This window comes from Podarcis raffonei, chromosome 4 (genome assembly GCF_027172205.1).
Source record: "Podarcis raffonei isolate rPodRaf1 chromosome 4, rPodRaf1.pri, whole genome shotgun sequence".
NCBI classification, from domain to species: domain Eukaryota; kingdom Metazoa; phylum Chordata; class Lepidosauria; order Squamata; family Lacertidae; genus Podarcis; species Podarcis raffonei.
The window spans coordinates 84,463,969-84,478,750 of record NC_070605.1 but is presented as its reverse complement, the minus strand read 5'-3'; the positions used below and the strand labels follow the sequence as shown (position 1 = coordinate 84,478,750).

The following is a 14,782-nucleotide window of genomic DNA, read 5'->3' as shown; positions in this document are numbered from 1 at the left end:
TCCTGGTAGCTTTTCTCCTTTGTTGGGCACAAAACTACATATACCTATACACTTTAGCAAATGGGTGCAGTTGCATCCTCATCGAGTTGCCTTTTCTTTTGATCAAGAAAAGACTGATCATCTGCAAGTACTGGAAATAGTTGCTATGGGAGCCTTTTTCCTCAAGGGTGTCTTTCTAAAGTACCTTAAAGTCAACATCTAGGACATCAAATCTGGTTGCCTTGCCATACAACAGAGGCCAAAGCAACTTGCTTTATGGGCATTGTGAAACATACAGGATTAAGCAGAGGTCTTTAAAGACATTTATAATACAGGGCGATAGCAAATCCCTTCAGCCAATAGGATAACGGGGGCAAAGAGGGAAGAGCAGAGAAAGTAAAACATTTTTAAACACACAAACCATAAGATAACACACCACGGCCCAGTTTGCACATAACACAAACCTAACTATGGATTAGCATAAACGTGCAAGTTTGCAGATCTCCCAGAGGTATCACAGCTCTTTTGCACCTACCCTGGTTCTGCTGTTGTTGCTGCACTGCATGTCATCCAAACCAGGGCTTGTGGTTTGCCTTCCTCCAGTCAGTATAGCTCACAACATGACCGGTGCAGGAGCAAAGCAGCCACAATCTCCCCTCCCAAAACCTGCACATTTGCACTAAGCTATGTTTTGGCTTAGCAAACAGAGTCTATGCCTGCTGGATACATAATGCTAGCAATGGCCTAACCATGGATAGGAAGTTGGGAGAATGCTCCAGGCTCATAGGTTCACTTCCTCTCATGTGTAGAAATTCCCTGGCTAGAATGGATTTTCAAAAAAATAGATAGATGATAGATAGATAGATAGATAGATGATAGATAGATAGAAACTATGGCAGAGGTTTAGGTCTGCACCAGTGCAGTGCCTAGACTTTAACCAGGGTGTGCAAACCAGCTTCATTCTATCCCTACCTTCAAATATTCAATTAACAGTTCAACATGATGAGAATTAGCCATAGCTAGCCCCATCACAAATGTAAGATAGCACCATAGTTAACACTGAACGAGTAAGATTCAGGAATTCACAAAGATGAAGGGAGGGGAGGGGAGAACAGATCTATGGCATGTTATTGATCACTTAACCATGGTTTACATATGCTCTTGGGCTATTTCAATTTTTTAACAGAAACAATATATTACTGCAACAATGATGGTGAGGAGACACATAGCCCAGAGGTTTATGACTGAATTTGAGACTTCTTTTTTAAAAAAGAGTATGTTTCTAGTCATAACGACTGCAAGCAAATATAAGAAAATGTGACAAACATGGCTGACTATTTTAAAATAATCCAGAAGTCAATTAAACAAACAAACAAACAAACAAACAAACAAAGCACAAAGAATATAATTATTTCTTCAAATGTTACAGTCAAGATTATTTCGTTTTGGCACCAAAACCTGGTTTTGAACCCTGGAAATCAACAGAAACTAGAATCTTGGGTCATCACAGCTGCATTGTAACTGCACTGGAGAGAGGTATGCCTTCAAATTTGATTCTATCCTAAAAGTGAAATACTGTGCACCATACCCTCTTTTCCCCCAGTATGTGAATTTTTGACCAAACATTTCCACTGTTCAACCATTTATAAACTAAGGTCCCAATTAACAAAGGGTCTTTAAAGAAAAAAGTCAGCCCTGGGTCCTTGGAATGAAATTGCTTTCCTTTTCACATGGGTGCCTGGTTTCTGTACCTCCTTCACAATCCTGGAAAGGACTAATCTATCCTCCTCCCATGCAGAATTTAGAAGCTACAAACCCAAGGACCAGCCACACAGAAATGATTAACTTACCTACAAGCAGCAATTGAGTAGACTTACCATAAAAATGCATAGTGCTACTCATTTGCACAGTACACTTTCCTGCTTATGAAAACATTCAAATAATTCTTAGTCTACAAAAAAGTAAGATCTGAATTGGTTTTCAGGTTCACACTGGGGACTGTGTAAGTGGCAGCACAGAAGTACAACTCATCTGTTCGATACGACCTGATATCACAGTTTGTGGAAAATGTTAATGATGCATAAATAAGATACACAAATTAGCAATGCCCTTCTGGCTCATAATGAGTTGTCACAGCAGCCTTTAGTTATGAGCAAATGGCTATAGCAAACTGTGTGTGGGTTTGTACTAGTCTGAAAGGGAGAGGAATTACCCTGTACAAAGATAGGTCCACATAGTTTTGGAAAGTCACAAAATAAAATAAAACCACCTCTTATTTTACAAATATGTGGTTAACTTTTCAAGAAAGCTTCCTAAATTCAAGAATAGTCTAAGTTTTCTATGTTACACTGCCTGGCAAATTTAAGGTGCCTTTAGCAGATTCTTCATAGCGTTCAGCGACTAGCATCCTATTTTCTTACAATGCTCAGGGCCTCTGGGGAAGCAGAAGTCTTAACAGCTGAGCTAAATCATTTGATGGTACCAGTTTAATGAAGACTGATGGCTCCTTCTCTCTTGATTGCCTGAATTCTTTAGATATGTCATTTCTGCCCTGAAGCAACAAACTATATCCAAAATAAAAAAGGTTCTGTCTGTGCAAGAGGACACCCCACCGTTTTTTACTGTGTGTGAAGCGTCCCATCTGATTTGTAAATGTTTTACACAAGAGCTCTGACCTTCACAGAATTGGAGCCCATGAATAATAATGGAACAGTCTTAGAAATTCATGCAAGGTGGAGCAGCACAATGCAGGAATCCTCACATAACATTTGCTGAGGGATTTTTCAAGTCTCCATCCTCTTCCGGCATTACTTATTATTATTTTCCTTCTAATTATGGAACTGGAACATGGAAGGATCATTAGCGGAGATAATGAAGGCCATGCAAGGAAGGCAAAACCTGAACTGTACACTGTTTGCTTATATGCAGTTCACTATGTAGACATGCAATCTAGTATCTGAGGCAAGATTCAGCTTTAGATGACACTCTGCTGTCAACTTTATATTTTTCTTAAAAGACTGCTTCTGGCTTGGATGACTTCAGTGTGTGAAGCTCAGAAATCTGCTAGAAAGGCCTGAAAAGGGGTTAAGAACAGAGGGGCTGCAGTGAATTTTCTTTAATTTCCTTTAAATCTCCTCCATTGCCTTCTTCTGCTTGATATTCCCTTGAATATATTGGTCAACAGCCCTCGGGTTCCATGCTCCTTTTCCTTCTCTTTGTGGGCAGTGGCAGAGGGAGGGGGCAGGAAGGTCAGCAGTCCCCCAAACAAGGAGCTCGTCCCTCACTTGTCCCACCGTTGCTAGACTCCTGTCTTTAGCATATATCATTATTTTTCTTTCAGAGATCTTAACATGTGGGACACAACTTGCCCACCTAGAAATACTCTGTGTGCCCCACAGAGTATTTTTTTCTGGTGTTGCCACTGCTCCCATTCAGTTCCTGCCTGCCTGCCCCACAGTTTCAACACTTCTTCTTCTTCTTTTTTTTAAGGAAGCATAATCTGGACTTCTTTCATGCAGTTGTGGCCCATTTGGTGCCAAGCACTCACTGCCATGGTCAGAACTACCTATGCACTGCCCACGCACATCAAAATTGCAAAGCAGTCAAAAGCCTGAATCATGGAAGCAAAGTGAATTATGCCAAGCTCAGCAAATGGCCTCAACTTCCAAAATGGATCCTGATTTTGGTGGTCTGTGGATTTGTGTGCAGAACAGACGCAGCCCGCTCTATGGTTAATTTTTCAAAAATTAACCACAATTTCCCCACAATAAACTGGGATAGTAACTGCTGCTGCCTTTGTGAAACAGCTCCTTGTTCAATCTCTCATACTCACAGATAGAGCAATTCGCACAAGCTTACATTCCTAAACAATTATGATTTCAAATGCATTGGAATTTTGAAAAATTATCATGGAATATGCATTTCATATCCTTCATAGGAGGCCAGGTGCTGAATTTCAGTACCCATGAGAAAGAAATCAAAACTGTATATCCACGATGAGGGGATGAGGGGAGGGTTAAAAAGGGCTAATGTTTATGGCATGGAACTGTGCAATAACATACAATCTGTTTTAGCCCCCGTAAGCTTTTGTTATAAAACTCCCCTTTGGCTTTGATAGACAAGCATATTCTGGTTTTAACTCTCATAAGGGAAAATATCCCCAAGTAAGGTGAACTTGTTCCATCTTACCTTGAACATCTGAAATGGCTGTGGTGTGGTTAACCTCCAACCTTTTCCCAACTCCATCTACAGAAAAAAGGAGATTACCTCCATTCATGAGCTTTGCACATTAGCAGCGTTATCTGTCAATGTACCAACGCAAGAGAGAGAGAGAGTCTCATGCCATGATATATGTGGTCTGCAGGCGCTAAACCTCACTTCAGCTTTATAAACACATTGCAAAGTGGAAGTGGATGACCTTTCCAAGCCAAGAAGAAACACCCCCCCCCATTTTCTTATAGCACATTTAAGCTTTTTTCCTTCTGTTGCATCCAAGTACCCTCATATATCCCAAACGGGGCCTGTGCCCTTTGATGTTATGTTGTGCTACCTCTGGCCCACGGTTATCTGAGTTAACTGTCAGGGCCAAGCCCTCCAGCCCTTCTCCATTGTTGCTGTTTAGCTCTCCTTCCCATCTGGTCCCTTGACCACAGGCTTACGGTGCCAGTGCTAGGAAGTTGCCGCCATTGTGATTATCCCACAGTGCCCCAGAGAACCCAATTTAGCAGGGTTCAAAGTCAAGGAGCGCCTAGGGGCACACAGCTGCTTTCCCTTTTGGGTGGTGCTAGTAGTTGCCAGCCTTACGCAGCCCTCCACGCAATTCTAGCCATGTGGAGAGGAATGCGGAGAAATGGCTTCTGAGATCATGGGCCAGGGCACATTATGTCACTTCTGGAGAAGGTTCCAGAGCTCAAAGGGTAAGCCCTGACCATGAATTGTCCAGACAAAAGGAGTTACACCTAACATAAGCTGTTAATGTAAGAAGCCTTTTAAAGAACTTGGAACCAATCTACTTGAACGAATACCTTTCTCTGTACATTCCTGGCAATGTTTTTAGCTCTGCTGGAGAAGCCCTGCTAACTGTCCCTTTGTGGCACCTGTCATAAGAAATGGGGCATTCAGTGAAGAAGCACATATTCTGAGGAATTCATTGCCTTTGTATATTAGGGAGGTGCCCCCCCAATCTAGTTTAAGATGCCTAATCATTTACATGAGCGTACCCTCCCATGTGAACCAGTTTTATGTTCATCTGATCAGTATTTTTTATGTTTTTACTTCTGATTTTATGTATATCGCTCTGAGATTATTTCCCCCCCTTGATTTAGTGGCATAGATATTTATGGGTAAATAAAATTTAAAAAATAAATAAAGCCACGATGAAATGGCAATATATAAAAATGTGTCCTACTCAGTACATGCTACTAAACAGCAATGGTATAAATGCAATTTTTCGTTGGTCTTTAAAAAGTTAATTGTCTAATGGCATACATACAAGAATTCCCCATTCAAATCCTGCATGATTTGCAGTTCTGAGTCATAGGCTCAGTTCAGAAGTGGCAGCAAACTATGGTTTGCCATTGGAAGAACAATCAACAGCAAACCTTGGGCTCACACATTCCACCCATCCCTTTCATAATCCTTCAAACACAAGAAAGGGAGAATTTGCATATGTTTATTAAGTTCAGATTTCATTTTAAAACTAGGTTTTTAAAATCAAGAACAAGAACCCATTAATATAACGAAAACCTTTAAAATACCCAATTTTAATTTATTCACCTTGGTATAGATGCAACATATACAAATGCAATGATAATATAGTAGTAATGTGATGAAATGCAAGCAGAAAGTTCAGATTTTTAACTTTTGAGCCAGGCATTCTTTTTAATTCAGACACACTGATGACTGCTTCAAGCCAACTGCCAAAAGTACTCACATCTGTAACCTGGGTGCTGTGTAAGAGTTTGGAAATGTTTGGAGAATCATAGAAGGGACTGTGTGGCTGAATTCAGATCATCTCCCAAAGCATGGATCAGGCAGGTGCCTTTGCTGTAGTGTTTCTGGCATCTGTTAAAAAACTTCTGTGTGTAACCAAGACACATATAGTTCCAATTTTATTTTATAATGTGTATTTTTAAACCACTGGTTTTATCTTGAGAAATTGTAGGTTACCTTTTTATCATCTGATTTTACCAGTAATTTTAGTGTATATTTTATGTAAACCACCATGATGTTTGATGATTAAGCAGTATGTAAATTCCATTAAATATATAAATCAATTAGGAACAAATACCTTCTGTTCTTCCTTTTTGCATTTGAAGCTTCAATTTCAAGCTGGTGGCAAACCAGTGTTTGCTATTTCATCCAAATGCAAAGAACTGGTTCTCAAATCAAGAATGCCTGCCTAATATGTTAAAATCTCAATTTCCCATTTCCACTGCACCACGTGGCCAGTTATCGTTTCATCTAAAACTTCCATGTTCTGATATAAAAGGGGGAGGGGTACTATATGGCTTCTGAGATCAAACATTATATAAATATGATATATTAGGTTGTGTATTTTTGCAGCAAATTAGGAAGATTGAAATAGATGACCAGCACAGACATCCCTCCCACCCAACATCTCATCTCATGTAGAAAGTTCTGGGCTTTCAGCTCAAAATCTAACTCATTAAACTGGATTGTGTCATCTTCAAATAAGAGATCTTGCTCAGTGTCCTTTCCTGTGCACAAAGTGTCTAACAAAAATGTGCAAGGCTAAGTGCTTTAGGGCTGCATAGCCAGAGATCATGTGTCACGTCTTCTAGATGGTCAGCCTGGCAGCAGAGGCCACCTTATTACTGATCTTTGTAAGCCACTCTGGGAGGTTCCCCCCCCCCCCCCGCTTCCAGTTGTGAATAGGAGAAAAGCCCTTTTAAAAAATCATATGAACTTGCAGAAATAACACAATACTTCTGAAGGGGGGGAAACCCATTGTCTTTAAAGGATGCATCCATGAGTCCAAGCGAGCACGATTTCAGAAGAAGCACTGCTGCCTACATGCCAGAAGATGATGCCTCGTCTATTAATGTATCTCCCAGTGATGAATTTTAAGTATCTGAATTCAAAATTATGAACTGAATCACAGGAGCCAACTCCTAGGGGCCGAGGTCCCTTTGGCTCCCCCAATAAAATATTTGAAGGAATTGCCCGCCACCCAAGTTGATGGGTACTGCCATTTCAAATGGTGTGTGCGCACCATGTCATGTGGTGATTGATTATGTGGGGTGGGGTCTACCTGCCCCCCCCCCAATATTTTATTCAAGTTGGCACCCCTGAACTGAACACAAATCAACTGCCTACTGAACTGATAACACCTTTTAAAACACAAGCAGTAGCACACAAGCTTAATAGTCACTGAGTATAATAAGAATAATGGCTGCACAATGTTAATTGCAAGCAGGGGGAAAGAAATTGAATCAGATTGTTGTGTGATGCTAAGATCAAGGATCCTGCCACTAGAATGGCCAGCAACACTTGAATGCCACAACTGGATACCGGCCAAACACAGATAAGCAGTTAAAAAGTTTTACCGATGAGTGAATTAATGATCTATGCGCAATGTACTTTCCTAACGAAGGACCCATATGTGATCAGTTAAATGTTGTTGGTGCAAAACTCATGCTAACTCTTGATGAGATCTTTTAAACAGCCAAGCACCATCATGGTAATTAACACCATTCGTAGCTACCATGGTGGATGGCATTTCCGTGGCCCAAGATGCTTGCATGTCGCTTAGTATGATAATAGCACAGTAAATGAAATCAGTCAGGTTTCAGGTAGAACTCCTGATTGTGAGCTCTATGAGAGTTCTGCTGGGTATGTTCTTCTCATTCCTTGTCAATAAACATGCAGCAATGCTCATCTTGCACCCTAACACTGTGATGCCCCATGTTTCCTTGAGGTAAAGATAGGAAGGTAGGGAAATGCAGATCACCGCAACATAAGAAAAAATTGGATCGCAGAATCTGACACAGGGCTACTAGCGGCGGAATCCTAACTCCTGCAACATATAATTCAGCTCACAATTATAACGGGAATTGTATCACACTAGTGGCCAAAATTGTGGAAACCTTTTGGAGAAAGTGTACAGTGGTACTTCGAGTTACATACGCTTCAGGTTACATACACTTCAGGTTACAGACTCCGTTAACCCAGAAATAGTACCTTGGGTTAAGAACTTTGCTTCAGGATGAGAACAGAAATTGTGCAGCAGTGGTGTGGTAGCGGCAGGAGGCCCCATTAGTTAAAGTGGTGCTTCAGGTTAAGAACAGTTTCAGGTTAAGAATGGATCTCCGGAACGAATTAAGTACTTAACCTGAGGTACCACTGTACTGTATTTCCAAAGTTTGATGACTCATAACACCACTTCTTTTGGAGTAATACCACAAAATTATACATCAATGGAAATATAATTTAATGAAGAATATAATGCAACAAGGTTTGTTCAGTTATCTGTATTCTATCAAATGTTATAGCCAAATAAACAGAAAAAGGAGTGTTTAGAGAGCCAATCAGGTGTCATCTTGTTTTGGCAATGATGGCTCGTAACACCACTTTTTTTTTTTGAGTAATACCATAAAATAATATATAAATGGAACTTTGACAGAATACAGATAATTGAACAAACCTTGCTGCGTTACATTCGTCATTCCCATACTTTTCCGTCTATAAGACACCCCCATGTATAAGACGCTCCCTATTTTGGGGGGCTCAAATTTAGGAAAATGGGGGAGTTGTTGAGCTGTTTTGGGGGGGGGGAATATCCCAAAAAACGAGTATCACTCACCCAACTGGCAAATGCTAACAATCACAAGCGGGGCAAGCCAAACTGCCGAAGTAAAAAACCCTCATCTACTACACAGAAAAGTACGGTAAATTATCTTTCCATTGATATATAATTTTATAATTATAAAATTATAAAAAAGAGTTATGAGCCATCAAACCTTGGAAATAAACTTTCTCCAAAAGGTTTCCACAACTCTGACCACTAGTGTAGCATCTTCTATAACTGCAGTGTATAGTTTCTTATTTCCTCCCTCCCCTCATATGTGCGAGTGTGTTTATCCATCTATTGGCTCAAAAGCAGATTGCAAGGTCCTAAAAACAAAGGAAGAGAATCGAAACAAAAATAATGACAAGTACCAAAACCCTAACTCAGTCCCTAAAAAAACTGGAAGAAGGCTCAATCTAGAAGATATCATAGTTCATTGGCAACATTTATGTTAAGTTCCCAGAAGAGGAAAATAATATAGATGATTACCCAACCAATGCCTGCCATCTGAAAACGGCTGGCCTTTGCTACAAAGCACTCGTCAGTCTTCTCTATTGACTTTTAGCCAAATTCACCTGGGAGTAATTTGCTCCCAGCTTGCCTTTGGCCCTAGCTGCTCACAAATCATGAAAGGTTTGTTGACAGGCTGGTCAACAGCTCATGCTGGGAGCTACTAAGCTGAGATTCGTCTCCACTCAATACTCTTGTGTGTTCTTAATTTGCACCTGTATTTTTCTTTCTCTGCCTTCCTTCTGCTAGTCTATAAACCTGTTTCTCAAGGGATTGAGAACCTGTGCCCACCCAGACACTGTTGGACTACAACTCCCATCATCTGGCTATGCTGGCAGGGACTGGTGAAAGCCACAGAATTTCCATCACTTAATATGTAATTTGTCCTGCATTCCTTTCTGGTCCATTGCTTGCATACCTGCTGTGGTTCCCCAGGCCTCCTCTTTACATCCTGGTCCCAGACCTTCATACTAATACCACTCAAAATATAGTAATTTGCCTGAAAAAACAATACCCTGACAGTAATTGGAAACACTCCTAAGCAGCTCCTAAGAAGGCATTTTCTAAAATGGGATGGTGAACTGCATAAAAACACAAAACTATTTTTAACCATCTCCAGAGATGTGTTATTCCAACAGAATATAATATGAAACATATGTCAGTCTATGCAATATAATACAAGACACACACACACATACACACACTAAACCTGGCTACTATTTTTTTAAAAAAATAATAAAGTAAAATATATTAAAAGCACATTTTAAAGGCCTGTTGGTACAAAGGATTAGGAAGCAAAAGTATTTTATTCTCTAAATAAAACCAATTAGCAAATAAAATAATAATAATTCCCAAAGTTCATAAAAGGAACAATATGAGCCAAATAAGAGGCACACAGAATAATTCAAATGCATTTTATTTTTCTGTGGAGTACACCCAGAACTTGCAAATGGCCCCACTGTGCAAAATCCGGTAATTTTACACCTACGAGCGCAAAGTCTTGCCAATATAACTCCAGTAATCAGCAAGAACATTCTAGTGTATCAGGCACCACAGAGATGTAGGATTAGCAAAATGGGAGAAAACAAAAGGAAGGGGAGAAGGGGGTTAGCTGAAGCAATTATGAAAGTGAGAAGGGGGCTGGAAGTTAAGAACCGAAGGGTAAGCATGTAATTTGGCTAAGGTTATCAATCATATTTGCTATGAAAGGCATCACAGTAAGAGACTGTCAATCACTTCCATGGTGAAAGACACGAGAGGCTCTGAAATTACCATTCAAGCATTTGACAGGAATAACAGAAAATCCCCCTGCAGCTGAATACAAAGATCCAAAAATTCAAGTTAGAACATTAAGGGAGAAACCTCTGATGAAAACTAATTTAAAAATTCTGCTTGGAATTTTGAACTGTTTTGTGGCCTTCCTTCCGCTAGAGACTAAATGAAGTTTGCTTAGCACAAATACAGGAATAAATTTGGTGGAATATATATATGTATACCTTGCCCTGTGTTAAGCAGATGCTAAGAAAAGAGTATTCTATACCTTTACTGTGTGGAGAAGAATGAGTCACACCTGAGCTGCATCTACTGATACCAAGTTTGCCTGCATAGTAAATGAGTGAATCGATGTACAAAGGTCAATTAGTTGCTCTTGAAGGCTATTATTTCCCTCTCCAATTTTTGTGTCCCAATCAAACAACAAAAGATTTAAAAAAAACCTTCTTCCCCACCCCTTGTTTGCATATTTTATTTTCATAGTAGGGATATCAGTAACACTGCGTGCACCCAAAGTTGGGTTATCTAATTCCACATCATTCCTCCACTTGCCTCAAGCCTTCAACAAACTGCAAGCTTTACTCCCTGCCCGAGCTTCCTCTGTACACAAAATGCTTAACAATTGTGTTTTTCCTAACCATAGTAAGCATTACTTATTTACTCCTAACTCATAGGGAAGGACTGGCTGGAGGACAGAATATAAAACTATGACTTTGCAGTGGATTCACAAACCATGGTCTGCTTTAACCATGGTTACGTGTTACAACTATATTGAGCAAACCATGGTTAAGTCTTATCCCTGCCTCTTCAGCCATTCTGCCTAAAGATGGCAATAGGGTTTCATCACATCTTCTTATTAGCAGCTTCTGAGAACCAGGACTCAGTTGGCTAAGCCAAGACCCAAACAGAGAAGAAAGGGGATATTTTGCCCAGGCCCAGTGGTTCAACCTAAGCTGAAAGCTCATTAACATGGGAACAAAATGGAAGCTAAACTGTAAACAGCAGGTCTTGCTTGTGGATATTTATGTAAATTGATTTCCCTGTGCTAACATGGGATAATGTCCCTATCTCCTGGCTTTCTGGAGAAGCATGCTTGGTTTGCACATCACATGATAAACCAAACATTTTGGTCACAAAGAATGGCAGGCTGATCCCCCAAACTAACCTGGAAATCTTTTCCAGATAAGAAGGCCTGAGGGTCTGGATGAAGAGTTCCTTACACCCCAGTAACTAGCACATCTGAAGGGGCCGCAAGCGCCCCACCCCTCTTTTGTAACGTATTTTCCAATGCAGCACCTCCGGGACTGGCAAGAATGGTCTGAATAATCTGCATTTTTGCTAAACTATACCTCCCCCCTTTTTTCCCTTTATAGTATTTATACCCTCCCCCAATCAGGAAGAAGCAAAGGAAGAATCTGAGCACTGCAGGTGAACCAACTTGTAAGGAAATGGGCGGGAAGGTATGCTCTTACTCTAAAGGAATTCACATTTAGCAGATGGTGAAGCTGCAAAGTCTCTTCTTGAGGGAATGGCAAATTGGAGAGAGGATATTTCCAGGTTGTGAAATTGTCTAGGACACTTTTTCCCCTGGTGCGTAACTATTCACCACAGTATCCAATGCTATTTTTAAGCATTATTTATTTATTTTTGCTGGCTCTGCAGTTATTCCATCAGCTCTTTGGCTCAATCCTGCCACTGTACTTGTTTTGTTTTTAAGCAGCAAGATTCTTCATCAAATGTGGATGGCCTCCCCTGCCCCATCCTCCTTCCTTAAGGGAGTTCAGCAGAAATGTCTAGCCATCAAAGCATAGCTGTCAACTTACAGATTTGAAAATAAGGGACCAGCAGCCAAAATAAGGGACCTGCAGCCTCACCTGTTCCAGGCACTCCAGTCTTCCTGTCCTCCTGCAGTCTGGTCAAACTCATGCTGGTAGCTTCAAGAACACTGTCCAACCAACTTTGTAACCAGAGGTTCAACTGAATAGAATCTGAATCACATGCACCACAAGGCCTATGTAGCCTCAACTTAAGATGGCTCCCCAGCCTGGCTTTGCATTGCAAAGTTTGCAGCAGCACGTGCAACAAAATGGCGTCCAGCATTCAAAAAACCCCTCAGCTTGCATTAACTAGCCACACACAAGGTATGCAAGCTCCACCCCCCAGTCGTTCTTAGACTTCTTATTGGGTGAGCAACACAGCCAAGCAACACAGTTGGAGCCTCCCTCCTCCCTCGCCGGCAGGGAGGGAGGGAGAGGAGCTGCTTCCTTTGAAATTTAAGGGACATCATTTAAGGGACATCTATCAATAAGGGACAGCAGCAGGACATGGCGCTGGAATAAGGGACTGTCCCTTCAAATAAGGGACACTTGACAGCTATGCATCAAAGACCAGGTGCAGCATTCAGCAACTGGTGTCTTCCCCAGTTAGCAGCACAGAGGCAGAAAGAGGGACCAGGGATGAAGCAGCAGCCTATGGAAATGGGGTTTGTGAAGAGGTCACTTCTGAAGCTGGAACAAATGCACACAGATCAAGCAAGAGAAGAGAGAAAATGCATTCAGAAGACAGACTCAGCTGAGAGGGATGTCAGGCATCAGAGCCAAACAGAGCTGCCAGCAATTGCTTTGGGAACAGGAACTGGGTGAGTGCATTAAGCTTAATCTATCCAATTCCCCACAAATCAATACTTGCCAAGTGATACCTGGGCATCCTTTGAGGGCCTGGGGTGTGTGCAGGCCGCACCCCAAATACATATGCTTCTGTTTCTGTAAGGGAGGGGTCTCTAGCCATGCTAGAGGCACACCTCTCTCTTGGCCAGATTCCCATTTTTATCCTCAGCCAGCCTCATACAGATTGAATGAGTTTGGATACACAACACAGATGTTTAAGCGATAAATGACCCAACCCATGCCCATATGCAGGGAGATCCCCATATGGTGTAACTAAACCCTTCTTCCTTGCTCACCCATGTGCCTTGGCACAATACCAAGCAGTTATGGGGAAGAATATATCATTCCCCCACCTTACTAAAACTCTCCCCATCCAGAAGCTACTTGATGCTGTGGACGGTATAAAAGACAAATTAAGGTTCTGGTCAATGAGTGTTTGCCAACAAACAAAACATCAGGCATCAGAGTAGGGATGGCGTCTCCCCAGAACTCTCCACAAGCCACACCCTTCACTGCTCCTAAATAAAAATACTAACAACAATAAAAATAATTTTATTATTATATATATACCCAGCCCAGCTGGCTGGGGCTCTGGGCAACTTCTAACACATATAAAACCATAACATTAAAAACTTCCCGATACAGTGCTGCTTTCAGGTGTCTTCTAAAAGTTGTGTAGTTCTTTGTTTCCTTGCCACCTGATGGGAGGAACCACCACCGAGAAGGCCCTCTGCCTGGTTCCCTCGCAGTGAGGGAACTGCCAGAAGGCCCTCAGAGCTGGACCTCAGTGTCCAGGCTGAACGATGGAGGTGGAGACGCTCCTTTGGGTATACAGGGCCAAGGTTGCTTAGGGCTTTGAAGATCAGCACCAAGACCTTGAATTGTGCTCGGAAACGTGCTGGGAGCCAGTATATGACGGGTGTTATATGGTTCCAGCAGCCACTCCCAGTCACCAGTCTAGCTGCCGCATTCTGGATTAGTTGTAGCTTCCAAGTCACATTCAAAGGTAGCCCCATGTAGAGCACATTGCAGTAGTCCAATTGATTTTGCATGTCTAGGATGTGTCCTTGAACTATGAAAAAGCCTCTTCTGGACAGAGAGGGGTGTGTCAGTGTGTGTACAGACTTGCCTTTCATACATAGGAAAGAAAACTGAATTCTTCGCTCTGTCCACTTTTACATCTGGCCCTTCCCATGATTGGCACACGGCACTTGAGCAACTTCCTAGAAGGGAATGAAGCCCTCAGGTTGGAAAAAAAATATATTAAAATTTCTCGCCCCTGATTTAGAGTAGAAAAGACTGGAAAGCTAAAACATGAGAAATGTTCCTGTGACACAAACTTAAGGTGAGGCATCCATGGAGGCAGTAGGGAATACAAATCTTCTTATTGCCTGTTTTCTCTCGAAACTAATCATCCATTTGCCACAGATACCATATTGGAAAGTATCTGCCAGCATGTGCTGGAGCAGAGTTTTGATGGGGAAGTAGAAGCCTGTAATTGTACAGAGATTATGGGAAAACAATTCTCATATGCTCATTCAATGTA

At 41.4% G+C, this 14,782-nt stretch overlaps 1 protein-coding gene across 8 annotated transcripts in view; it reads right to left on the bottom strand.

Moving 5' to 3' along the window:
• NALCN (sodium leak channel, non-selective) overlaps positions 1–14,782 on the bottom strand; it is a 195,769-nt gene that overhangs the window by 164,732 nt on the left and 16,255 nt on the right. For 5 of the 8 annotated variants that reach the window (XM_053384465.1, XM_053384464.1, XM_053384467.1 and 2 more), the window contains exon 4: positions 4,168–4,224. The exons of the other annotated variants lie outside the window; for them this stretch is intronic. In XM_053384465.1, coding sequence (XP_053240440.1) covers positions 4,168–4,224 — 57 coding nt within the window. The remainder of the gene's footprint in view (positions 1–4,167; positions 4,225–14,782) is intronic. 8 annotated transcript variants of the gene reach the window in all.